This window comes from Plecotus auritus, assembly GCF_963455305.1.
Source record: "Plecotus auritus genome assembly, chromosome: 5".
NCBI lineage: Eukaryota > Metazoa > Chordata > Mammalia > Chiroptera > Vespertilionidae > Plecotus > Plecotus auritus.
Genome location: NC_137776.1, coordinates 178,597,891 through 178,625,606, shown reverse-complemented (window position 1 = coordinate 178,625,606; position 27,716 = coordinate 178,597,891). Strand labels below are relative to the sequence as shown.

The 27,716-nt window shown below is 44.0% G+C and overlaps 1 protein-coding gene across 7 annotated transcripts in view; it reads left to right on the top strand.

Moving 5' to 3' along the window:
• The window catches only part of MAPKAP1 (MAPK associated protein 1), a 197,901-nt gene that overhangs the window by 109,649 nt on the left and 60,536 nt on the right, over positions 1-27,716 (top strand). For all 7 annotated transcript variants that reach the window (XM_080669694.1, XM_080669697.1, XM_080669695.1 and 4 more), the window contains one exon: positions 26,561-26,668. In XM_080669694.1, coding sequence (XP_080525820.1) covers positions 26,561-26,668 — 108 coding nt within the window. The remainder of the gene's footprint in view (positions 1-26,560; positions 26,669-27,716) is intronic.

Below are 27,716 nucleotides of genomic sequence, written 5' to 3'. Positions count from 1 at the left end.
TTCAGATGTTGGTACACTTGAGGTTGTCCCAGAGGCTTCTTACACTATCTTCAACTTTTTGGATTCTTTTTTCTTTTCCAGTTGGGTGTTTTTTACTTCTTTGTATTTCAAATCTTTGACTTGATTCTTGCGATCCTCTAGTCTGCTGTTGGATCTCTGTATATTATTTCTTATTTCAGTCAGTGTATGCTTAATTTCTAGTTGGTCCTTTTTCATATCCTCGGGGTCTCACTAAATTTATCGGCCTTTTCTAGAAAATTCTTGAAAAACCTTATAACCATGGTTTTGAACTATATATCCCGTCGTTTGCTTTCCTCCATTTCTTTCGTTTGTGATCTGTTCCTTTGTCTCCGCGTTTTGGCTGCTTCCCTGAGTTGATAGAGTGTCTTTGTGTGCTAGGTGTCCTATAGGGCCCAGTGGCTCAGCCTCCCCAGTTATCTGAGGTGGACACTCTTGGTGCACCCCTTTGTGGGCTGTGTGCACAGTCTTGTTGTAGTTAAGCCTTGATTGTTGTTGGTATCACTGGGAGGAATTGACCTCCAGGCCAATTGGCTGTGAGGATCAGCTGTGTCTCTGCTGGGAGAACTTCTGTGCTGGAGACACCCTTATGAGACAAGACTTGCAAAAGCCTCTGTGCTCAGCTTGGATGGAGCGGAGTCTCAGGGCGGAGCAGACAGCAATGGCTTCCCATCAGCCCTGCCCTAAGAGGCCCCTGGGTCTCAGTGTCCCTCGGTAATCACTGCAAGCACCTCTGAGAGAAAGCCGCCCTCAAGTTTCGCCCACTGCCAGACAGTCCAGTTTCTCCCCGAATGAGTCTGGGTCCTCAGAGTCTCACCTGGAACTAGAGTTCAGAGCCGTCGGAAGCTTTTGTCTCCCTCCCGGTTGAGAAAGCCAGCCACGTACTCAGTTGCCAGCCCTCTCCGCGCGCCTCGGTACCTCTGCCTTCTGCAGCTCCTCTGAGTCTCAGTGTGCTTTTCTCTTTCCTTCTAGTTGTAGAATTTCCACTCAGCCAGCCTTCCTGTGGTTCTGGATGATGTCCGTTTTGTCTTTTAGTTGTAGTTTTGAAATTGTGTGCGAGGCAGCAGTTTAGGTGTTTACCTATGCCGCCATCTTGGTTTCTCCTGCATTTCTGGGTTTTTAGTGTAGTTAAGCATTGTTAAATGTTTTCATTAGCCATTTATCTTTCTAAAAGGTGGTTCTTAAGTCAATCAGTTGGTTTAGTGGAAAGAGGGATTGAGAGAAGTCTCATTTCAGAAAACGATTTTTAAGAAGTACCATGTAGTTTAGAATACAATTCTCCACAGCCCACCTCCCCCTTTCCTGCTTAAACAGGTGTGTATACACACACACGCATGCACACCGCTTCAGTATGTACAGAAAGGCCAGCATTTCACTTGTTTGCCTGCTGCCCTTGGTTCACCAGCAAAGCTTTATGTTTAAAGAGGGCCAGCTGGTAATTCACTAGACTCCAGTTCAGCTCATTTGAGACCTTATGTTTTTACCTGCTTGCTTTGTCATCAAAACTAGTTTAAAAACTAGATTTCCTGTTAAGTCGTTTATTTTAGTCTGGTACACTTCGAAAATGCATCACAATCTGGAAATCAGAAGTGTAGAGAAAAAAGTTGTTACCTCTTAACAGGTTTATTTGGGGAGGCGCATCTAAGGACACGTCTGGCAGCATTATGAACAGCACTGGCACCAAGGGCAGCAGTGGGGGGTTAATGGGGACCCTGCATCATTCCTTGCCATGTGCCTGGTGAGTAAACTCCTAGAAGTTTCTGGGAATCGGAGCAAGTGGGGAAAAGGCTGCAACCAACAATCAGTGTCACAAAGTGGGGATGACTAATTTGCTGAGGAGACCGTTGAGACAGATGTTTAATTAGCTGAAGTCAGAGTGGATAAATTGGGAGAGGACTGCCTATGCAGAAAGATGCCTTTCCCCTCATCTCTCATTTAACTTGCTGTTGTTCTTACCATTTTCCTTTTGAAGGCAGCGTCCTCAGTTTGGGGAAGCTGGGGAGGGAGTAGAGGAAAAGTACCCTTTGGTTACATCTCCTGAACATGTACTGTATTCCAGATATTTTTGTATTTAACCTTTACAAAGACCCTGTGAGATGGGCAACATCTCTCTCTTTATGGTTGAGAAAATTGAGCTTGCCTGCATGTTTGTGTGTATTGTGTATGGGTGTGTTTTACTAATGAGTCATGTAGATGAGATTTGAACCTAGACCCCTTGATACTTGAGCCCAATGTTCTGTTCCTTGTACTTAAAATGTACTGCATATGAGGGAATTTTCTGGAGTAAAAGTAGTAGTCTTAATATTGACAGGAGAGCCTAGTGCACACTGGCGAAGGCAGTTATCAGAATTATCACATGGCACTTGTAAGATGTGTGCATATCACTGTGTGTAAATTTTACCAAAAAATAAAAGGAGAATCTTAAACAAGTATTGAACACCAGTTAATGTTATGCACACTGAAGGGTTTAGGGGTGAATGTACTAACATCTGCTCCTTACTTTGAAATGCATTTTTTTTTAAAAAAGATGGATTGATGAATAGATACGTGATAAAGCAAATATAATAAAATGTTAATTGTAGGATGCAGGTGGTGGGTACATGGGTTTTCAGTTTACTGTTCTTTCAACTTTTCTGTAATTTAAAAATGTTCATAGTAAATCTAATCAACAAAATAAACTGATGAACGGAATGAATCCAGAGACATGGACACATGGAGCAGAGTGCAGAATCTTGGAGGGAAGGCGGGGGAGGGTGGGTGGGTGGCAGGTGATCAACCAAAGACCTTATATGCATATATGCATAACCCATGGACACTGACAATAGGGCCGTGAAGGCCTAGGGTGGAGGCGGGCTGGAGGGGGTTAATGGGGGGAGGGGCGAAGGGGACATATGTAATACTTTCAACAATAAAGATTTTAAAAATAATTAAAAATGTTCATAGTAAAATAGGAAAGAAATCATAAAATCAAAAATACATAATTTAGATTCCACATGTATAAATTTCTGAATTGACAAATATATGTTCTGGTGGCATAGAAAACACTAATTTTTACTTCTCTTTGTGGACTATTTTATTTTTCATTACTTCGTACGTTAAATGACATCTTGAGGTCACAGATTTTTTTCATTGACCTGCGGTTTTATTTTTTTAAATCTTTATTGTTGAAAGTATTACATAGATCCTCTCTTTTTCCCATTAACCTCTTCCAGCCAGCTCCTCTCCCCGCCACTCCACCCCGCCCCCCAGACCCTCACCATCCCATTGTCTGTGTCCACGGGTTATGCATATATGCATACAAGTCCATTGGTTGATCTCTTCCCACCCACCCTCCCCTGCCTTCCCTCTGAGATTCAGCAGTCTGTTCATGCTTCTATGACTCTGGGTTTATTTTTTAAAATAAATCTTTATTGTTGAAAATATTACATATGTCCCTTCTTGCCCCCCCCCATTGCCCTCTCCCACCTCCCTCCCCACCAAGCCTTCACCACCCTATTGTCTGTGTCTGTGAGTTACGCATATATGCATATGAGTTCATTGGTTGATCTCTTACCCACCTTCACTCTCCTCTGCCTTCCCCCTGAGGTTTGACAGTCTGTTTGATGTTTTTATGTCCCTGGGTCTATTTTTGTTCACCAGTTTATTTGGTTCATTTGATTCTGCATATGAGTGAGATCATGTGACACTTGTCTTTCTCTGACTGGCTTATTTCACTCAGCATAATACTCTCCAGGTCCATCCATGCTGTTGCACATGGTAAGAGTTCTTTCTTTTTTATTGCTGCGTAGTATTCCATTGTGTAAATGTACCACAGTTTTTTTTTATCCACTCATCTGCTGATGGGTGCTTAAGCTGTTTCCATGTCTTAACTATTGGAAATTGCACTGCTATGAACATAGGGGTGCATATATTCTTTCTGGTGTGTGTTTCCGGTTTCTTAGGGTATATTCCTAGACGTGGGATGACTGGGTCAAATGGGAGTTTCATTTTTAATTTCTTGAGGAAACTCCATACTGCTTTCCACAGTGGCTACACCAGTCTGCATTCCCACCAGCAGTGTACTAGGGTTCCCTTTTCTCCACAACCTCGCCAACACTTATCATTGGTTGATTTGTTGATGATAGCCATTCTGACAGATGTATGGTGATATCTCATTGTCGTTTTGATTTGCATCTCTCAGATAATTAGTGACTTTGAGCATTTATTCATATGTCTCTTGGCTTTCTGTATGTCCACTTTGGAGAGTGTCTATTTAGGTCCATGGCCTGTTTTTCAATTGGATTGTTTGTCTTCCTTTTGTTAAGTTGTATGAGCTCCCTATGTATTTTGGAGATTATCCTCTTCTCAGATGTATCGTTGGCAAATGTGTTCTTCCATGTAGTGGACTCTCTTGTTACTTTGGTGATGGTTCTGACCTGTGATTTTAAGTAGCATATACAGTTATGAATATAATAATAATTGTTACTATTTACTGAATATTCAAACTCGTGATTATTAAAACATTTAATCCTTGAAACAGCCTTTTGAATTGGTTGTTATTTTTGTTTTATGAATGAGAAAACGAAAGCTGAGAGAGGATACAGGGTTTGTCCAAGGTCATATAGCTAGTACGTTGAGGAACTGGCAATCAAACCCCAGATGTATGACTCCAAAGCTTATATCCCTAACCACTGTGCTGTACTTCCTACCACTGGTTAAGGTTATAGGATCCACACTTCAATGGAGGCAGGTAGGTTTTTCTCCCTAGAAACACCAAGTGCAGTTGGACATGGCAATATGATTCATTGGAAAGGGACATCGGCTGGAACCAAATCAGCCTGGGTCCCCACCCCAGCTGTACCTTTCACACAAGCTGTGCAGTTAGGCAAGTCATCAAGCCTTCCTAACCTGAGTTATCTTTTCTGTCAGTCGGGGTAATAATACCTACCTTGTAGGGTTGTTGTTTTGACTGACTGCATGTAAAACACTTAATCCATAGTAAGTGCTCAGCGGATGTCAGCTCCTTTACCCCTATTGCCACTACCACGTCAGGCACACCATAAAACCTGGCTTTTTAGGATTTTATTTACTTCCTTTTCTACCCATACAACTTGATCTTTGCCTGCACCTTTTGTTTCCCAATGAATTAAATCTATGGAAAGCTGATGGCCTGTGATAGAACCAGCCTTGGAATTGTGCTGGATGCGGATCTGTTGAAAGCACCCTTTACTCTGAACAAGGAGAAAACTAGATCCGGACAGTTAACTCCAATGACCTTCGACTAACAAGAAAACCCATTCTGTATACGTGGGTATGGGTTAATGATCACAGGCTCATTCATCATTTAACTTATTTCAGCGAATTTAATTTACTGTGCCAAAAGTTGTAGACTAGAGGTAAAGTGGACAAGCTGCAATTGCCTGAAACAAATATGCTTACAAATGATTTTTAAGAGCCTTAGTATTGACAGTTGAGTAGCTCACAGAGTCTATTGCTTCTTCTCAGAAAACATTTAAAAGAGGGAATGTAATCAAACACCTGTATGATTTTTGAGGGAATGATTACGGAAGTCACAGAAAGGCTGGGAGTGCTGCGCCTGCCCCTCACATCCATGAAGAGTCTTGATCTCCCCCAGAGGAAGCAGAAGGCCCTCTTTCTGCAGCAGGCCGTGCACGTGCCTGTCCTGCTAGGAGCTGTAAGGAACACTCTGCCTCTCCCAAGACTGAGGTTAGCCACTTTCGATGAAAACCGGCCCTTCAGAAAGAAGAGCCAGCCTACGGCAGGAGCCTTTTCCAGCACCAGCCAGGGACCAGGACACCTGACTGCTGTCTCCCTGCCTTCCGAGGCCTGCCCTGGGCGGTCTTCCCCCACCAACAATTTAAAGGGCAGCTTTAACAATCGCAATTCTAACTTGCCACAAGTTTTTCCTTTTTGAGTAAGTTGCAGATAACTGGTATTTTCTACAACAGCTTTAAATGCATGAAGGGAACGAAAAAAGAAAAATGCTTCAGCAGTAAGGGTATTTCTTTTTCTGTCTTACACGGACAATAATGCCCAGAGACAAAGATGACTTAAAATCAGCAAGAGGCATTGGAGTGGCACTGTGAGGCAGGTCTGGGAAGGACCTGACAGCACCCACTTCTCTTGTTCCCTAGCTGCTCATCGCGGAAGGACAGTCAGCAAGGCGCATGGAGAGCACCGTGCCATCGAACCAGCGTTTCACACAGAAAGTCAATGAGATGTGATTAAAGCCAAATGCTGCAAAGGTGCAAGGTGGTCTATTGTAACTCCTCCATCTTGCCCCCAAACTGTCACCACATAATCATAGAAATAGCAAATCATAACAAAACCCCAGCTTTCCTTTGTTGTTGTTAATCCTCACCCGAGGATATTTATTCCATGGATTTTTTAGAGAGAGTGGAAGGGAGGGGGAGAGACAGAGAGAGAGAAACATCGATGTGAGATTGACACATCGATTGGTTGCCTACTGTACACACCCTGACCAGGGCTGGGGATTGACCCTGCAACAGAGGTACGTGCCCTTGACCAGAATCGAACCTGTGAGCCTTCAGTCTGCAGGCTGATGCTCTAGCCATTAGGCAAACTGGCTAGGGCCCCAGCTTTCCTTTCTTTTTTTTTTTTTTTTTTTTTTTTTTGCATACTACATTTAATTTTTTAAAAATATATTTTACTGATTTTTTTTTTACAGAGAGGAAGGGAGAGGGATAGAGAGAAACATTGATGAGAGAGAAACATTGATCAGCTGCCTCCTGCACACCTCCTACTGGGGATATGCCCGCAACCAAGGTACATGCCCTTGACCGGAATCGAACCTGGGACCTTTCAGTCCGCAGGCCGACGCTCTATCCACTGAGCCAAACCGATTAGGGCACTACATTTAATTTTAATGGAACAATATGAATTAACATAAAGTTAAAACAAAGTATGGTTTAAGTGTAAAAATCTTTAGGGTCATGCAGCTCTCTCAAGCAGTGTCCAAAACCAAATTCATCACTCAAATATTTATGAAGTGTACTACATTCCAGGCAGTGAAGAAGGATGACAGTGCCTCTTCCAAGAGAGCTTTAATTCTAGTAGGGGAGATGGCCAATAAAAAGTAAGCAGACCAACAAGGTACATTTGAGAGGTAGTCTCACCTCCAGCTTTTAGCTGTCCATTTTCTGGTAAGCAGGACTCGGCGAGTCCCAGTTTTTAGTTTTTTTTGTTTCCCTCCTGAAGGGACTCCCTCTTGCCCAGAATCGGCATTTCCTCAGTCTTTCCACTTGAGCATCTCCTAATTGACTCCCAACACCACTCCCTGCAGCAGGGACAAGTGGACAGGGCAGCAGTGGCTGGGTGAATTCATGAGCGGCGAGTGACTCCATCTGGATCGATAGTGGAAACTTAAGTGGGATGGGCCACATCTCAGCCTTGGAAGCTGCTAGAGAGAACACTGTACTGTGCGTCAGAGGCACTGTGGGCCGGCCCCCGTTAGTTCCTGTACATTGATCTTGCTGGATGTTGCTGGGTACCTTTCCAAGGAGAAGGATGAGAACTCGCCATTTCTTTGGGCGAGGGTTTCGCTTAGGATAGCGTGAGCTTTCATTTGGGTAAGGTGAAAGCCCTCTGTGGAGAAGAACAGGTTTCTTTTTGTTTGCCAGCACTGTAGCCGGCCTAGAGTTTGTGGCTAATACATTTCGTGAAGGAACTAAGGAGAAGCAGTGAAAGCCGGTCTGTGGCCCACAGCCGCTTCGCCCCCTGCCAGCCCAGGCCCAAGGCCGACCACTTTCTGGTCAGGAAGAGATTCACTGTACTTTGATTATTGGAGATCAAACTTCCTCTGAGAATTAAATCATCGAATGAAAATGTAAATGTCTTAAAAGTGGAACGCAGTGCACATCAGTTGAAATGAGTTGCCTCCTAGGTTTCCTTAATGACATGAATCTCTAATGAATCCTTGGGGAGTCAGCAGAGTATACTAAAAACGGGCATTTTAAGCATTGGCAATCAGTATGGGTACCCAGCAGGAGGAAACGGCTGCACACACTGTATCACAGAAAAAGAAAATGAAAGCAAACTCACTGCTGAAAGGGGAGAGCACACGCTACTAGAAAATCCTCATCTGCCGATAGAAGTAATTGGTGCTGCCTGATATTTTCAGTGATTTTTAAAACAGCTGAATAGGAATGCTAATGAAATAGGAAGGTGAGCCCTAGATGATGTGGCTCAGTGGACAGAGCGTCAGCCTGCGGACCAAAGGGTCCCAGGTTCGATGCCAGTCAAGGGTACGTACCTCAGTTGCAGGCTCCTTCCTGGCTGGGGCCCTGGTCAGGCGCATGCAGGAGGCAACCGATCAGTGTGTTTTTCTCACATCAATATTTCTGTCTGTCCCTCTCTCTTCCACTCTCTCTAAAAATCAATAGAAAAATATTCTCGAGTGAGGATTAAAAAAAAAAAAATGGGAAGGTGAGTACCAGAAGAAATAGCCAAAAAGTTTCAACTAATTGCCTGTAAGAAGGGTTCAGGGATGGGCCGGAAATTAGGTGGTTTTCATTATAGGGCTTATAGTATTATTTACTTTTAAAATCATATATATATGTATGTGTGTATATATATATATATATGTATGTATATATATGTGTGTATATGTATATGTATGCATATATATATGTATATGTATATGTTACTTTGATAAAAGTAGAAATAGTTCTTAAAATTTGTGAAAAGACAGCTTACTTTCAAATTCTAGAGCTAAAAAATATTTCTCTTTCTCTTACTTACATGGACTTTCTCTATTTGGAAACTTCCTTTCTCCTAAAGCTACAATCAATTTCATTGTGTTGGATGTCAGTTTTCTGGGAGAACATTGTTATGAAATAGTTGCTTTCCATTATAAACATTTCAAACCTTTTAAGGCCAAAGTGTTATGTGAGTATAACCTTTATATTGTGATTTTGTCAACATTTTTCTCTGTGACCTGTATTTTCCGTAGGTTAAAGCACAAGCTATTAGCTGAGTACTCTGTCCTAGTCTAAGGATGACTAATATCTCAAATATAAACAAAAACAGCTACTTTTCCATAACATTGGAATCCCAAACAGCTGACACATGTACATTTTGACAATTTAATTTTAATTGGGACAAAAATTGGTTTGCTGAATCCACTAATCCGGTTCAGTGTATCATCCAACTTCTGTGGAGAGGTAGAGCAGAGGTCATGGAAAAGCCCGCTGAGCTGGAATGGAGCTGTCCCAAAAGGCTGAACTTCTTTAGATGAAAACCCTGTGATGGGCCCCTTCTGTGACAGGGACACAAAGTCTTAAGGGCCTGGCGTGGCGGCTGCACCACTGCCGCCGCTGCCAGGGCGCCTGAGCCTCGCTGACAGCCATTGTGCTCTCCCCAGCCGAAGAGACTAGGAGCACCGCCCCATTGTCTCCCAAAAGCCTGACTCACTGCTCTCTCCCCCTCTGCAGCCCTTGGAGGATTTATTTCAGGCACGACTGTTTCAGATGGCTCCAAGCTCGTGCTACCACTACTGTCTGGTGACCTTGATCAGGTCATTCTAAAATAAGGTCACAACTGGATTACAGGCTGCTGGTTGGTAGCCTTAACTCTGGAGCTGAATACCTGGTTCTGGAAGCATCTCCCTGGTCCCACTCTTGCTCCTGTTAGCCTGTTTGAACTTCATTTCCTCATCTATAAATGAGAATAACAATATCGTCCTTATAGCATTATTGTAAGAATTAAATAGAAATCTGTTTCAAACACCAAGCACTTAGCTGTTATTATTTTATTACTCAATAAATGTTAGTTCTGTCCCCTCACTTCGATGTCACAGTTGAGACCCAGTCATACGCAGTTTTGTGATAGAAAACTTTTTCATGAGTATGACTGCTTTGAGTCATGGTTCAACAGAGACTCTAGCTGCTAAGGAACCCAGCTCAAATGTAGCCCCCATTAGGTACGGCCCAGAATGTGTGCATCTGTCTGCCCAGCTGCTCATCTGAGCTTTTCCAGGGGTCTGAGGCCCCTTGTCAGAGCAGCAAAGCATCAGCGAGAACAGAGGTGTGCACATGTAGAAATGACCCCACGTTCCTCTGGAGCACTCTGCATCTGGGGCTGGATGTGCACAAGGGTTAAAAGCTGGAGAAACTTTTGTCATAAATTTTCTCTTCAGCAGGACTTCCCTGTGAACATCTGACATTAGTGGAGAGGAAATGCTGATTGGCCTCAGAGTCAGCTGAAGGAGACAGGAGCTGCGGTGGAAGCTGCTGGATTTACTGTTATTAGCAAGGCAAATGGAAAGCCAGCAGGGCAGCCCAGCTCCTAGATAATAGATCGCACAAGAAGGAAAACTCCCAGAGAGGAAAATGGCTGGCAGCCATGACTCTTCTTTTTCTATTGCTTTTACCTGTTCATCTTGTGTGTTTAGCACAAGGAGAAGCATGTTTTAGCATCTTAGGTTATAAGCCACAATTGGCTTAACATAAAACTATATATATATATATATATATATATATATATATATATATATATAATTTAGCTTCTTATCTGAGTTGAACATGGTGAAATGTGCAAAATTGTATTAATATAGTAATAAATAATTGCCATGTATTGAGTACAATGTACTAGACTAAGTGCTTTACATGTGTAATTATCTCATTGAATCTATAAACAACCTCATGGATTAAAAATTATCATCCCCAATTTGGCGGTAAGAAAACAATGCTTCAAGTTAGCTGAAGCTGGGATTTGAACCCTGCCATTAGGTTTACCAGTCTGGTGGAATGTATTGAGGCAAGAGCCCAAATGTCTATGATGAGGCCACACCAGGTACTGGCAATAAGAAAAGCGTTTACTGAGGCTTGTGTCCTGACTTGAAAACACAGCCCTAGTTGGTACCGTGGTGGTTGGAAGGAAGATGGACAGGCAGAGAGGAGCAGAGTTGGCAGGTGGAGCTGATCTCTGAAGGGTCCCTGCACCCAAAACAGGGAGCAGGGCAGATGGACCACAAGGAGCGAGGAGGAACTGTAGTTCTTGGCAGCAAGGACCAAGGAAGCAGACGATGCTCGGCAATGAAGGGACAGCAGTACAGAGAGCTGCGTCCTGACAGGGTCAAGTTAAAAACTCAAGTGAGCAAAAATTCTATTGTCAGAATTACCTCTAGAAAAAAATCCCTTACAGATGCCCATCAGAGGCCATCGTACTGGTTTTTCTCATTAAATCCAACATGACTAGTTGTTTTTTTCTCTAGCATTAGAACACATTAAAACTAAAAATTCATATCTTTAAATGCTGAGATCAAACTTGGTACAGAAAGACACACTATAAGAGAAGCCAGAAAGCTTAGACATCTCCATCCACCCAGTTAATTCGGTGAGTCACTCATCAGACATTTAGCAAGTTCTGTAGTTGCAAAGATGAATAAGACTCCTGCCTCACACTCAACCTCTTGCGTTTCATTGACTCACTGAGAATCATGGCAGGTGGAATTCTCCAAACTATTTCAAGTGTTCTCTGGTCATATCTCCCCCTTCTACCCCCCTCCCTTTCATTTTTATCAAGCAAGCGTAGGTGGATTCAGATAAATGTATAATTTATGCACAAGGAAATTCAGGCTGGTGGGTGGCGTCACAGGGCAGGCACGATTTTCAGGGAGGTACACTGAGAACCTAGCAGGACACCAGGCCTGGGGGCAGGTGGGCCAAGGGCAAGGGCAAGGGCATTTACCTGAAGGAGATATGAAGGCCAAGACCAGATTAAAACAAAAGAAGCCTTGTATTTGGTTGGCCCGAAATTCAGAAATGCTCTTGCCTTGGAACAGAGTCTGCAGATGAGAAGAATGTTAAGTGTTGCAACTTTCCCCAATATGCAGAAAGGAAGTAGGTCAGTCTAGGAATCTGATAGGGCCTGATGTTGTCATGGGGGTCAGTAGGAGAAAAGCATCATCATTGGAAACCCAGTTATAAGGGAAAAGCTGGTTTGAGAAGGAAAGTTTAAAAAGTTTACAGTTGATTGTCATGTGAGATTAGAAGCAAATAAGTGCTTGGCGTTCTGTTTGTTCCTGCAGAGATAGACCCACACCGTTCATTTTCAATGGTGCTTAGGACCTGCTGTCTCACCCAGGGCTAGAACCCCTTCCCCCTCGGCCACTGGCACCCAGCTGTTTAGGGAACACTGTCAGTCCTGGTGCCTCACTGAATCTGCTCAGCAGTCTGTCGGGTACATGCAACTGTTATCCTCATTTTTTTTTTTAAATATATTTTATTGATATTTTACAGAGAGGAAGGGAGACGGATAGACAGTTAGAAACATCGATCAGCTGCCTCCTGCACGCCCCCCACTGGGGACGTGCCCGCAACCAAGGTACATGCCCTTGACCGGAATCGAACCTGGGACCTTTCAGTCCGCAGGCTGATGCTCTATCCACTGAGCCAAACCAGTTTCGGCCTGTTATCCTCATTTTACAGAGGAGGAGACTGAGGTTCAGAGAGGATGTGGTTCACCCAAGCCAGTCTCCGGCATACACGGATTTGAATGGAAGTCTTCAGATTCCACAGTATCATAACAAAGTCTGATGATCAAAACATTTGGCCCCAAGCTTGTTCTGCATTGACTCGGGTTGGAGTCACTGTTTTTATAGAGCTCAGAAAAGGCTGCAGACAAATGAAGTCTCCTCTTTGTTCCTTTTGTTTTTGTCCTTAGGTGCTTGTGACTAAATTCACTAATTTCACTGGCTGTCAAGGCTGTGTGAAGGAAAATGGGTTTGAACTGCTGTGGTTTTTGAGTACTGGACTGGATGTCAGAAACCTTTGCCATCACGGGGAATTCTGTCACTCTGGATTTACTATCTGTTCCCCGCAGCCGAATTCCTCAGCAGTGTGATTTAGCGCCTGGCTCCCCATCAGCCAGTTTTGGCATTTATTTGAATGCATTACCCCACTGGTTTCCATAAACTATTTTACAATTGTTTAAAATAAATGACTGTTTATTTCCACAAAAACCATCTGTATTTCTTTACAGAGCAACAGATAACTGTATGTAGAATTTGGTAATGTCGCGGTGACTCAAGTTAAGAAAAACAGATTGGATTGAAAAATTGGATGCTAAGGGATAATGTTAAAGGCTTCCATCCTTCCTAACAAGTGAAATCTGGATTTGAAGGAGGAAAAAATTTTTCTTTCTCACAAGTAATATCAGGCCTCCTTTCTCCAAAGGAAAGTGCATTCATGGCAGGGTGGTGACGGGATGTGGACTATTAGCGTTCCTCATGGTACGAAGTGTGTGCCCCCTTCAGCCTGAGACAAGCGGTGTGGAGACGGCGCCTGGCCAGTGGCTTCCAGCCTTCTCCAGGTTTTGCACTTTGGGGTTTCCATGACTACTCTTCATGCTCTGACATTGAGTGGTTTCCATTGAGCCCTGTGTGTTGCAGCTCAGAGAACTCTGGTACAAAGCACATTGGGACAGGTTGCTGTGGCGAGGGACCCAAACGGATTGGGATGGGGACTTCCATTATCCAGCCAGTGTCCAAAGCAGCAGTGTCTCAGCTTGACCCACACCAGCTCCATCCATCCCCAGGAAACGCAGGTAGAGCTGGGACATTATTAGGAGTCTCCAAGCAGTGGGACATTTGGAGTCAGACGGAGTTGGAGCTTCAAGTCTGCTTTGGAGGAAGAGGTAGTCAGGGTGGTAGCCAAGCAGACTGGGTTTCTGTTTAGTCAGAAAGTATCCACTATACACACCTGGTGCTGTGGCCATCCTAGGAATGCAGAAATACTGAAATATACTCTCAACTTGCACACAGCTAGTACAAAAGCCAGCCCGTCAGGTCTTTTTAGTGTGGGCTGCTCAGGAGTCCAGAGGCAGTGGCTCCGACGCAGAGTTTTGACTCCCTGGGTAGGAGAGAACAGCGCTACAGAAGTGAAGTAGAAGGAAGATTATTCCAGACACAGGCACTGTGTAAGCGAAGACACAGAGGGTTGAAACGGCATAGTTTGGAGGATATGTCTGGAGGATATGTCTGGATTACTGTGTTATTAGGTGGGAGGTGGGAAGGGAAGGAAATGAGATCAGTGTAGGCCACCTTTAGAGGCAGCCTTTGCTGAGAACTAGAAACACCCACCCACCCGCCCCTCTAACAGTGCTGCCGGGAAAGCAGAAGCAGCAACCTAGGAACAGGACGTATTGAACCCTAGGAACAACTCTACGAGGTAGGAGCTGTTATTGTCCCTCTATTACAGATGGGGGAGTAAGGCACAGACAGGCTAAGTAACTTGCCCAGGGTCACATGGCTATTAAGTGGTGGAGCTGGGAATTCAAACGCAAGCAGTGGCTGATAACCATTATACTGTCCCAAATGTGTTGGGGTCAGCAGAGGTCTAAGGCACTCCCTAGAACGAACACATACACACACTCCCCACAATGTTGAGTTTAGGGCAGGGATCAAATCCATACCTCCCGACCCCCAGTCTGCAGAGGACACACCACCTCTATTCTCAAAGCCTGAGTGGCGTCCTAGCTGGTTTGGCTCAGTGGATAGAGAGTCGGCCTACAGACTGAAGGGTCCTGGGTTCGATTCTGATCAAGGGCACATGCCTGGGTTGTGGGTTCAATCCCCAAAAGGGGGTGTGCAAGAGGCAGCCGATCAATGATTCTCTGTCATCATTGATGTTTCTATCTCTCCCTCTCCCGTCCTCTCTGAAACCAATAAAAACATATTAAAAAAAAAGCCTGAGTAGAGGTGTTAGGACTGCCCTAGAGGGAGATTGAGTAGGTCAGAGAGAGACAGTACAGAGTCACCCTTGGGTTTCCACAGCCCATGTGGAATCTGAAGAGGACGGGGCCGGCACAGTTGTCTGGACTGGGGGATAGAGCAGTAGATGGGCACTCTGACCCTTGGTCCTCTGGTCCTGGCCTCTCTGGGAACAGAACTCTGAGCACCAGCGGCCCAGCCTCAAATGCTCCAGTCCTCTTCACTTTTGCTCCTTTAAGCAGCTCTGGAAGTCTCTGTGGTCCAATCCATGGCTTGACTGACCCCGGGGAACCCCTGAACATCCTAGGATCTATGCTGTTTTAGTTTCTGGCTCCTAAGGTGTCTCCTCAGCCACCGCTGAGCCCCTGTAATCTATGGGGAGCCAGAGACAGTGAGAGAAGGCCCCCGAGGCCACAGTCCCTAATCTGATCTAGCTGGAATCACCTCTAAAATTGTTCCGCCTCATTTTTTAAAATTGGATTTTTAATGACAAAAGTAATGCCTGTATATGCCCACTGTCAAAAATCCAAACAAGATAGAAGTCTATAAAGTGGAAAGCCTTCACCTTTGCTATTACCCCGTCCTACACCCAGAGTTAATTCTAGTCAACAGAGCAACTGAGAGAACAGTTCAGCTCATTTCCTTTCAAATTGGGTTGGGCTAAATGTGCAGCAAATTTGCACTCACACATATAAATGCACATATTGCTGGGTTTGACTTTATTCAACTGGAGCATACTCCATACAGTCTATATATTTTTATTTAATAATGTATCATAGAAATCTTCCCATGTCTTATTAACTCAGCTTAATTTTTTAACCGCTACATAACATCCCAGTGAACATTTATACTGTAATTTATTTAATAGTTTCCTACTGGAGAAATTTAGATTGTGCTATTTTTGATACTAAAACAGTGCTGCAGTGAACATCTTTGAACATGCATCATTGTGTGCTTGGAGTAATGTTTCTCAGGATAGATTCCTTTGTTGGGTCAAGGTTGTTCAATTTTAAATGCCACCTCGTTGAAGTCATTGTATTTAACAAAGATTATTGAGCACCTACAAAGAGCCGAGCTCTGGGAATGCAGAGTTGGGCTTTTGCCAAAGTCTCTCCACCCCCATCTTTAAAGAGTGCCCCGACTGGAGAGGGGTGAGGGTAGGTAGAACAACAACAAATAGACAAAATTGCTTCTCATCCAGCATGCTCTGTGCAGTGACAGAGGCAAGGCCCCAGGAAGTCGGGATGAAAGCTCTTGATTCTGATGTGGATTCAGGCAAGGCTGCAGGGAGGAGGGGAGATGCCAAAAGGTGTGCCTGCCTCCTCCTCCTCCTCCTCCCAGGAGCCCATCTGTGAGGCTGGGTATTCAAGAAGAAATTCGTTCTAAAGAATTATGATGCTCCTGCATTTTCTCCTACACAAAGAAGGAAATCTCGGCTGTACGCCCTTTCCTTTCCTCCTCTTGGCACTTTCTGATTGATGATTGGAAATGATGGCAATACATAAACTATTTTTCTTTTTATTTTATGACCTGGTAATAGCAGTAACATATTTCCAGTAAATGTTTTCTATCGCAATAAAAAAGTTGTAACAGGACTAGAAATGGGTATAGTTAAACCCTAAAGAAATCACACTTTCAGAACTGTGGATTGAGGCAGTAACTCTGTAAATCATTTGACTTAGGAAAAGGCCCCCTCCCCGGGAAAAAATCAGGGCAAGCAGCTGGTGTTCAGTTTTAGTGCTCCTGGGATAGGTACCTGCTGTTAGGGCTGGGGGCTATCAATTTTAACCCCCTCAAGACCAACTACCCCCTCTGTCTTCCTTCCTCATCTCCCAACCTACATTTCACTCCTTTCTGAACTGATAAATCATCTCAACTTACAATTTCTTTTTTTCAACCCGAAGGTCAAGAAGATTGTAGAATCTCTTTCTGGAATACAGCATAGAAGTGTGGTTATAAGCACAGGCTCTGGGGTCATACACCTTGTCCTGGCCTCACCGTGGGCACATGACGTAACTGCTTCACTTTTTTTCCCCTCTTCTGTAAGTGGGGTTTATAATAGGGCCTAACCTCATAGAGGTTATGATTACAGAGCTAATGCACCCAAGGCGTTTTGTTAAAGGCCAGGTGAGACCTCGGTGTTGTGTCAGTCACTGTAGTTTTCAAAAAAGAGCACCTGATGATCTTGTTAAATTGGCACAGCGGTATAACAGGCAACAGCTATTGAGTGTTTATGAGACCTGTGCATTTTGTCACGCATAATCTTTGCAGTTACTCCAGGAAGGTTTAGATCACCTAACTTACCGAGTGTCACATAGCTTGTAAAAGAGCCAAGATTTTAATCCAAGTCTTTTTTACTCCGAAACCCAGGCTCCAACCACCACCTTTTAGGATTAGATACTCAGTAGGACCCGAGATGATGAAACCTGGAGCAGTTCTGTCTTACTCCAGACGTGACCTCCTTTGGCTGATAAAGCTTTGCAGTGTCATGTGGAGAGCCTGTGCTCTCGAACCGCGAGGACTAGGCAGAAAAAGCATTTCCTTTCCCTAATTGCAGGCAGAGCAGCCTGCCCCCTCAGTTGACCCTTATTTTGGCTTTGTTACCCTTAAGAGGATGAATAGCAGCTGCTTCTTCTGTGTCTGGTGTCCTCAACATGCCCTAAAAATTAGGCCTCTCCACCCTTGGTCTTTAATTTCTGATTCTAGCTGACGCCTCCATTAATGGTCCAGTGCAAGCTTTCTGTCGACTTGAGGACGACTGTGTAAAAGTGGTTTTGCTGTCCTATCAATAATAGTCATAATTTCCCCAATACTCTCATCAGCAGTGAATTGAGTCTTGCAGCAAAGAAATGGAAACCCCAGTGCAGTGGTTTTAAAGTGATTTGTCTTGTAGACGGCGTCTTGTTTCAGTAAAATCAGGTCAGTGCAGACTGCTGGGTCATACGCAAGTCTGATGAAAATTAGTTGGAGGAAATTGATCATTTGAACCTTAGGTTATTTTTAGCTGCTACAGCTTTTTAATATCTCTTTTTTTATTTACTTACATTTGTTTTAATAAACTTTAACCATCATTGTCAGGCAAATTAAATGTTTTCGCCGTTTCGGCCAAACCGTTGATAAGAAGAAAGACTGCTCTCTCCACCCGACAGTAGCACGGCCTTCGCTTCACAGCTTTGGGATTTGCGGTAGTTATGGCGCTGTTTAAACACTTACACCCACTCCTCATCCTCCGGCCATTTCTGGGGTTTGTTTATTGCACAGACTGGCCCCTTGACCAGTCTGTTCTTCATTGCTATTGAAAGTTAATGGGGGCAAAATTGCATTCCCAAACATTTGAACCTGAAGTGGCCAAGGCCGAACTTAGTTGATCTCTGGTGATCGGTTCAATTTAGTTACGATTTTTTGCCATTAGGCTGGGGCTGAATGATGGTGATTTGGTTGAGGCCAAATGTCTGAAGAAAATTGGCTCTCTGATAAGAGTGCTGTTATCAGAGGGGGCTACCTTCTCATTTACATTTAGATGAGTATTGATTATTTATTTACTCAGAGAAGTGAGATTCGTTTCCAATCTTATCTTTCTCGTCTCTGCTTGTCAGCAGAAAGAGAGATAGAGCTCCTGACATCAGGCCAAGATAACAGCACTTTGTAGTAAAGATAAAAGTTGGAATGGGCCTTTTTCTAGTCTTGACTGAAAGGATAAGTTTTAAAAATTAGAACTGATGGGTCATGCTTTCAAAACCTTTCCTGAAGGTTTTGCAGTTTAACTAGGCAGGAGAATTGGTTTATTGGAACAGCCTTGGTCTTTCTTCTTTTGTAATAGGAATTGTATTTAATTCGATTATATTCAGCTGTTTCACTGAGAGCAAATTGTGTATTGGCTCAGAAGAGGCTAAAGTGTGACCTTATTGTCATGTCAGCTTGTTCCTTTTTTATTATTTAAATTCCAAATTGTCCAATCTGAGCCTCAGAGGGGGTATAAGCCGCAGTGGTTATCACTTGAATATAATTCAGTGCTTATATTAAGATCAAGCAGAAAATGATTATAGTCGCCCCTAGAGGAAGAGTTATAAGCGATGGGACTGACATTTCAGAATAGCTGATGTTGGGTCTGAGCTCTGATACTGACGCGTCAGCTTGTCAGTGATGGCTTTGGCTCAGTGAGGAAATCGCGTTCAGCCGGCCTGCCATGGAGCAGACAAGGCTTGGCACAGTTCGCCCCAAATGGGTCTCCCTGCCACCAGTCTCCCATTGTCAGCGGTGCCACCAGAAGAGTCTTACAAAATATACAGCTGATTATGTCATCCCCTTGCTCTGTTAGCATGCGTTGCTTTTATAAGGGAGAATCCAAACCTTGTCCAACAGTCTGGGCCAAGTACCCCAGCTGCAGCTTCACTTGAACCCCCACCGAGCCTGGGCCTTTTGCACTTGCCGTTTCCTCTAGGAATTCACTAATTCCCTCTTCTTCCCCTGGCTCCAAGTCCTCCCTCAAGACTGCGTTCAGATGTTTACACCTCAGGAAGGGGCAGTTCATTGTCCCCTCTTCTGTGGTCCCTCAGCACCTTGTCCTGACCAGGGCAAGAGCACTGTTGGGTCTTTGTCACTTACCTGCTCATGTGTGTCTGGCTGCCTCCCCAGCCTGCTTGAGGGCAGGAATCATTGATTATTCACCTGTGTCTGGAACATTGTCAATGTTCAAAAGAAGTTTAACTGGATGTATGGATGGCATTATAACACCATATATCTTTTGGTATCTCTGCTGCCATGGTTGGTTCTGTGGGTTCAGACATTTCCTCACCACTTTTAGACTATATTTGTAGGACCTGGGAGACTAGGGAGCTTGAGGAACCCCGGCTGCTGAACAAGTCTCTAGTCTGAAATGCTGTCTGTGGCTTAAAGGCAAGCTGGTTTAAACAGATATGCTCCCTCTCCCACCCCACACGCCTGCCTTGGACACTTTGATGCCAGCATTCCCCGCCACCGTGTCTCTTCCCTTAATGGGGCTGTTAGTCTGTTGTGACTTTGGACTAGGGATCTGCCTGCACCTCATCACAGTGGCTTCTGTTCCGGCCTGAACTTGCAGTAATACTAGTAGCGGCCGTCATTGAGCTCTTCGCTAAGGGAGTCGAGGATTGTCTCAATCCTCACAGCAGCCTTCTGAGGGGAGTTCTGTTATCCTTGTTTTACAGATGAGAAAATACACAGGAGATGAGTAACTTTCCCAGAATGCATTGTTACCCCCTGAGAGGGTACAGACACCAGGAGTTTTCTGCTCAAAACCCAGCCTTGCTCTTACTTGCTCACACTTAACCTTCTTCTGGCTACTTTCAGATTAAAGCAGCTCTTTAAACTGGCGAATGGAAAATAGTTGGCATGAGGGTGGTCAGCCTTTGACTTTATCATTTGTCCTCAAAGAATACATGAGCTGAAAATTACATCAAGGAAAATAGAAAATAAAGATCCAGAGGGTGAAATGACACAGAAACGTGCACCTAGTCACCATTCAGGCCACACGTTTAGAGCTGAACTTCCTAATGGGCAAAGGAGAAAGGGACACAGTATCAGTTAGTTACATGATTTATGTTCAACTGTCTGAAAATACAGAAGATCCCGGCCAGCGTGGCTCAGAGGTTGAGCGTCAACCCAGGAACCCAGAGGTCACTGGTTCGATTCCTGGTCAGGGCATATGCGCGAGGTGCAGTCTCCATCCCCAGGAAGGGGCGTGCAGGAGGCAGCCAATCAAGATGTTTCTCTCTCCTCGATGTTTCTGTCTCTCTATCTCTTTCCCTTTCTCTCTCTCTAAAATATCAATAAAAACATTTTAAAAATAAATAAATAAAGTAAAAATACAGGAGAGCAAACCCATTGCTCCAAGGAAGTACAGTCTTCCTGCTGCCGAGGTCTGAAGGAAGTTTCTCCTGTGGGTCTTTAGAAACAAGGCACAGAACCGTAGGGGCGATGGTGTGGCTTCTCTCTCTGGGCTTCTGCACTTGTTTCCCGTTGGATTTGAACTCTCAGCTGGCTCTCAGCTACCAAGGTATTGCATACTGACGCCTTTATGTTTCAGTCGAGGATTAAAGAGACCAGGAAAACTGGACTAGCCTGTATGCATCCCCCACCCAGCAGATACTACAGATTTTCTTTGAAATTTATGCACTGCGATGTTTGCCAAAATCCTGCTCGAGTGTTAGAGCTTGGAACCCTCCCAAAGTGCCCAGAGCAGTATTTTGTTCGAGCCCATTTGGTGGCATGGCATTACTGCAATAAATGCGTCACTGCAGTGCCCGACAGAGTTCCTTGTCACCGCAGAGGAACTGCTTCCCAGAATCTCCCTTTTGTCCCCTCTGCTGTGAAGTGGAGGGCTTGCGGCTTCATGCGCAGCTGTGACATTTTAAAACCTCTTTCCAAAGGGTGGCTGTTGCCTTGAGAACTATGTCCTGTTCAGTGTGAAAGAGCCTTTTATATTTTATATAATCATTTATTTGGCAGAAGTATGTTAAAAGAAACTGACCTCACAGCCTGTCTTTTTTAAATGGTTTTGGCTGCTGTTTTTTCTTTCCTCCCATGTCAGCTGCCTAAAAATTAAACAAGCATTTTATAGAAACGACAGTTTGATTTGTCATAATCTTGTTGTCATAAGTCTGGGTTGTCATAATCTTGATTATAATCAACAGACATTTATTAAGTACTTGTTATGAACAAGGCACTCTGGTTCGTATGTAATATAGAGAGTGTAGGCCTAGAGAGCTCTGGGTATGAATCCTAGTTCCACCACTTTCTGTGAGACGTTGCTCGAGTTTCTTAAGACTCTGTGAGTCACAGAACAGAACGCATACACTTTAATCCTAGGGCAGTGGTCGGCAAACTCATTAGTCAACAGAGCCAAATTTCAACAGTACAACGATTGAAATTTCTTTTGAGAGCCGAAAACCGACTTCTGTGCATGGGCCACGAAGTTTCAATCGCATTGTACATGTGCGCCCGCACGTGGTGTTTTGTGGAAGAGCCACACTCAAGGGGCCAAAGAGCCGCATGTGGCTCGCGAACCGCAGTTTGCCGACCACTGTCCTAGGGTGACAGTAAATGAAATGATCTGCATGGTACTTGGCACAAAGTAGGCCCTGCTATGTTATGTTACGTGATCTTAGTATTGTTCCAGTCTGATGATGAGGAGTGATGATAGCTGACACTTAAATAGCACTATTAATGTACCAGACCCTGTTCTAACTGCTTTACAACTGTTAACTCATTGAATCCTCGCAGGCCTCTGAGGTGGGACACACCCAGGGCCAGACCAAGGCAATCTGGCCCCAAGTCCATGCCCTTCATCATCACGCTATATTGCTTCTCATCTCTACTCTGCCTTTACACAACATGGCCTGAAGTTGTCAATCTGAATTTTTCAGGGGAAATGTGTAAAATAGTCTTTCTATGTGAGATAAGTTGCCCAGTGTTTGGGCAAGAGTTAAGAGAGAAATTGATCTTTGGAACAGGGAGTTGTCCATTTGGGTTTAGATCTCAAGTCTCGCCTACAGTTTAACCATCAACCTTCCCCAAAGTCAAGACCCATCAGTTGTTTGCTAAGTTCAAAAGTAGGTTTCCAAGTTGTTCTTTAGCTTTTATGGAAGAGCAGAGTACCCAAAGCAGATGACAGTCAAAATTTTAGTTACTAACAAGACTGGGCACACACAGGAATATTTTTAAGGACAGGTGGGAGGTAGTCTTCCTGGATGGATGGAAAGATAAATCGATTATGTCCTCACAAGGACCTGGGATACAGCCATGGCATGGGATATTTAGTATGTGTGGGTTTCATTAAAATAAATTATTTCAGATCATTTTCATTTTGAATTCATAGAAACCAGAAGTTAAGTGATTCAGAACCCAAATGAATCCACAAATCTATAAAAATCTATACTTATGCTATAAACTATGGCCTCTTTATAATTGGCCAGTAATTTATAGTTTGCAAGAGAAAGAAAGGTTCAAAACACATAGGCTTTGTAGTCAAAGATCCTTGGCTTTCATTTTTCTGTTTCTACTTCCGACCTTAGTGATCTTGGACAAGTTATTTCATCCTGCCAACCTTCAGGGACCCAGTCTGGCAAAGGGGGGTAATAATATCTACTTCTTAGAGTTGCTGCGAGGATTTAGTAAGGTAACATATATAGAGTGCTTGGCATATCATGGTCTTTCAGTAAATGAGAGTCGTCATCATACTAAGCTTCAAGGGGAAAGTCCTAAAGCTACTTTACAGAAACAAACTAGTTCAGTAGAAATATCTGCAACACCCAAGAAACAAGAAAGTAATGTTGAATGATGGCATTTATGGCTTTGAGAGTGGTGCAGGCACTTGTGTTTAGGGATACAGGACCCTTCTTAGTACTCCCTACCTACCCTGGTTTCCCTCATCCATGTTTCCCAGGCAGCTGCAGTGCCTGGAAGGAGAAAGTGTACAAAGGAGACCAGCCTGAAGTCCACCCTAATGCAGCCACATGTTGGCTCCCAGAGATCAGGAAAGGGGTGGCTTACTTTAATCCAGCTGTCAGGTAGACAGCTCAAGAAGCCCAACGCCCTGTACACTGCCCTCAAGTCACAGTAAGCATGCTAGGTTGCAGGGTTACTTAAGATGAAAATATCGATCTACATAAACAGATAATGTCTAATTTGGATTAAATTTTGCATATGAAAGACCCATTGCAGATGCCATGATGTGTGATAATTATAGTATCTTCAGAAAAATGGCATAGTAAGAATCAGAGTATAAGTGTATAAGTGTATACAATGTTTAGTAAATTATAAAAGTAGCCTTTATTTAGTATAGGAAATGTGAGAAATACGGAATAATACCAAAGAGAAAGAAAAGTACTCATTTTTCCCACTATGACCACTACTCACATTTTGGAAATAACCTTTCAGTATTTTCCCCCTGTGACTTCACATATGTTTTTCATATTGTTATAATTCTCTGTTTTCATAAAATAACATATTATAAACATTAATATATATAAAAGCCTAAGCAACCATTCGACTGTTCGACCATTCGACCGGTAGCTATGACGCGCACTGAACACCAGGGGGCAGATGCTCTGACCAGTAAGTTAGCTTGCTGCCGGGGTCCGTGCAATCAGGACTGGGCAAGACGAGCCGGATATGCCCTAGAGCCCTCCCATGGTCCCTCCCTGGCCCTGATCGGCCCCGATCAGCCCCAATCGGGACTGGGCGAGATGGCCCTGATTGGCCCAATCAGCCCCAATCGGGACTGGGCAAAATGGGCCGGACACATCCAGGAGCCCTCCTGCAGTCCCACCCTGGCCCCAATCATGCACCTGTTGGGTCCCAGATTGCAAGAAGGCGCAGACCAGGCCAAGGGACCCCACTGGTGCACAAATCCGTGCACTGGGCCTCTAGTCTATATATATATATAAAAGCCCAGCGACTGTTACAGCAGAACAACCAGTCGCTATGACGCACACTGTTACAGCAGAACAACCAGTCGCTATGACGCACACTGACCACCAGGGGGCAGACGCTCAGTGCAGGAGCTGCCCCCTGGTGGTCAGTGCGCTCCCACAGCAGGAGCGCCACTAGCCAGAAGCTGGGCTCACGGCTGGCGAGTGCAGGGGTGGTGGCGGGAGCCTTTCCTGCCTCCACGGCAGCACTAAGGAGCGGGCAGGCAGGCAGCAAGGAGCGAGCAGGTGGGCAGTTAGGTGCAAGCAGGCAGGCAGTTAGGAGTGAGGGAGTCCCCGATTGCAAAAGGGATGTCCAGCTGCCGGTTTAGGGCTTAAACCAGCAGTCGGACATCCCCCGAGGGGTCCCGGATTGTGAGAGGGCGCAGGCCAGGCTGAGGGACAACCCTCCCACCCCACCCCCCAACCCCCGAGCATGAATTTTGTGCATGGGGCCTCTAGTGTTTTATAAGATTAAATATTTTTGCAGCATTACCATTAATATCTTCATGGTACTCCACAGTATTTTGTTTAACCAGGTATTTCACAGTATTTTATTACATCTCGGTTGTTCCCTATCATGAAAAAATGATTTATTATAGCTAAACTTTGTACCCAGATATCACTGTAAATTCATAGAAGTGCAGGTCAGTGCCTCGCACACAGTGTTCCTGGGAGTTATTAGGGATGGGAGCTCATATAACAGGCCAGTGTCTTGGAAAGCAGCTCTCCAGCTTCAGGGGTGAGGATGCCCCAGCTGTGAACGGTGGCTGTTAGGGAGGGGAAAGGAGAGGGGACGTAGGAATCTCTCACCAGCGAGGTTTTCTTAAAGTCTAGCTGGGCATGATTTTCCTGTGATCACTTCCACCAGTGAATGTGAAGGCTGCAGTGACCAGCAGCAAGTGTGCCTGGTGATTGACAGATGTTATCAGACAGGTGACAGGTGGCAGAGACCACGAATTACCTGTATTTCCACACCTTTATATAATCTTTTTGAAATTAAACTGAACTCTGTGTAAGGTTGCAATGGGTACATTCTTGACCTGAATATAGTGCATGAGAGTTTATAAGAATGGTGGTAGACTTCTGAGCATGTACTTGCTTAAATACATAGTTATATGTGTTTTGAGCATTGTTTACTTTATAAAGGTTTAAAAGCCGTAAGTATTGTAAAAAAAAAAAAAAAAAAAAAAAAAAGGACTGAATGTATGTAAGAACTCTGAGAACTGACAGAGTGCTGATGAAATTAAGTTAGAGAACAGTTCAAATATACTGTGAAACTGCAGTGCTGCAGATGAGCACAGAATATGGGAGAGGACAATGGCTGAGATGAGTGAGATGCTTCACCTGAGAAAGGGGGAGTACTGGCTAAGTGACAGCAGCTGAAGAACAGTCTAAAAATATGTGTTCTGCCTGGGAGGCCTCTGCTGCTCCCCTCCAACCTCTCACCTCTCCTGTCTGACCAAACACACCTTTCATGGCCAAAACAGTAAGAGTTTCTTATGCCTCTAATCTTTTCAATACCATTAGCAACAGGGAGCAGTCTTTTGACTCTGATCATTGGACCCGTTAGGTGTTATCTGAGAAAAACAAGATTGTCATTTGGCTTGACAAAGAAATACATGAGTAAATGTATAAAACGCCCCAGTGTTTTATTAAGATCTGCCAGAACCCCCTGTGTGACAGGCATAGCTAGGATTCCAGATTTCCAGGATTATTAAACCTTTATCTTTGTGTTTTCACAAATGTTTCAACAAAAAACATGAATCAGCATCCATTGTCCTTCTATCACCGTAACCCAGAAACCTGAGTTTTGTTTTGTTTTTTAAAAAAGGAATTTTTGGGCTGTTACCATATTAGAGTTCTAAACATACCTTATTCCTGCTTATAATTGATTATTCATTCTTATTTAATGATTATTTATAAGTACTTTTTTGTAGGAATGAGTATTTTTCCTTACTTAGAGTACTTCCTTAGGGTATATCATCTCTATTGTTCATAATAAGCCTTCAAGGTTTAAGCACTCCTTATTAGGAAACAGGCTCAGAAAAAGGTAGGTTAACTGCTCACATCTGAGAAACCATGTAGCTATGTTGTGATTCCAGGTCAGTCTAACTCAAAAGCCATCTACCTCTCACCTCGGGGAGAACTGAGCAAAAACAGACCTGGTAATAGAATAGACAAGTGTGTGAAACCTTGTGTGAAAAATACCCAAACTCTTCCCATCTTGGATAGCCAGACCCTCAAGACAGACGTCAGCATTTTCCTAATGCTTTAGCAGCTTTTTGCCAGTATGCGGTGTTTTTTCATGTTAAATTCACTGTTTCAGACTTCCTCCCCTCCTCCTGCCCCTTTGATCTTCCAGGCCCTCAGTACCGCCTGGAGAAGCAGAGTGAGCCCAATGTCGCCGTGGACCTGGAGAGCACTTTGGAGAGCCAGAGCGTGTGGGAGTTCTGCCTGGTCCGCGAGAACAGTACGTTGGCCTCCTTGCTCCATGCTTGTTTTGTCCGTTCAAACATGCTTAGAAGTCATGTGTTGGGGACACTGGTCCGGTTTCCCTAGGCAGATTTCACGTAACTGTTTTTCAAGGCAGACTTCAGCCTTCCTGCCAAAAGTGTATCCCAAAATGAAATGATTGATTTCATGCTTTTTTTGGGGAGGGGGGCTATAAAAAGTCTGCATCCTGTTTAGCTCTCTGTGATTTATATATTTTTTTTTTATTAAACTGTATCTTCCTAAATTAGGATCAGTCCTGGAAAACAGCTCAGAAATAGGAGGCCTTTTCTGAGGCGAAGGCTATTTTGTATATAAGCCACTGTTACTATCGCTGTTTAAACAAACATCACGGTTTAGAAAATTCTGACCATATGCATACTTTCAGCAGGAGGCAGTGTAGTGGTTCCTAGTGCTGTCTTGTAAGCCTCTTTAAAACTCCAGTTCGTTTCCTTTCATCCGCCCTTCTGAGTTTCTGAGTTGTGAATCTTTGCCATTCCTCTCCTCTATACTCCCACCGACTTTAGGAGCAAGTGACATGTGGAAATCGAGATTGTGTGGCCAGCTCTCCTTCATGCCTGCTGCAGGGCCTTTACACAGGCCGTTTCTTCTGTGCAGAGCACCCTTACCCCCACTCGGGCTGTTTATCATCCTTCGTCTCAGTTTAAATGTCACATTTTCAAAGAGGCCATCCTTCCCTCCTCATTTGGGTCCCCCATTATACATAGAACATACTACTTTTTATTCATTGCATATATGTTTCTGTCCATAATTATATATTTTCCTCAATTATCTTTCTCCCACAAGATTTTCCAGGTCTGTGAGGGTATCCCTGATCCATACCAAGTTGCCCTTAATTAATGTAACCAGTATTTACTCCTCACCCACTATAGGCCATGTACTATAGAAGCTTAGAAAATAGAAAGAAAAAAAAATAGGGTCAGGCAAAAGTAGGTTTATGGTTGTGAGTACGTGAAACAGTTTATTCTTGTATTATTTATAAATTATTGTATTATTTTCCATATGAA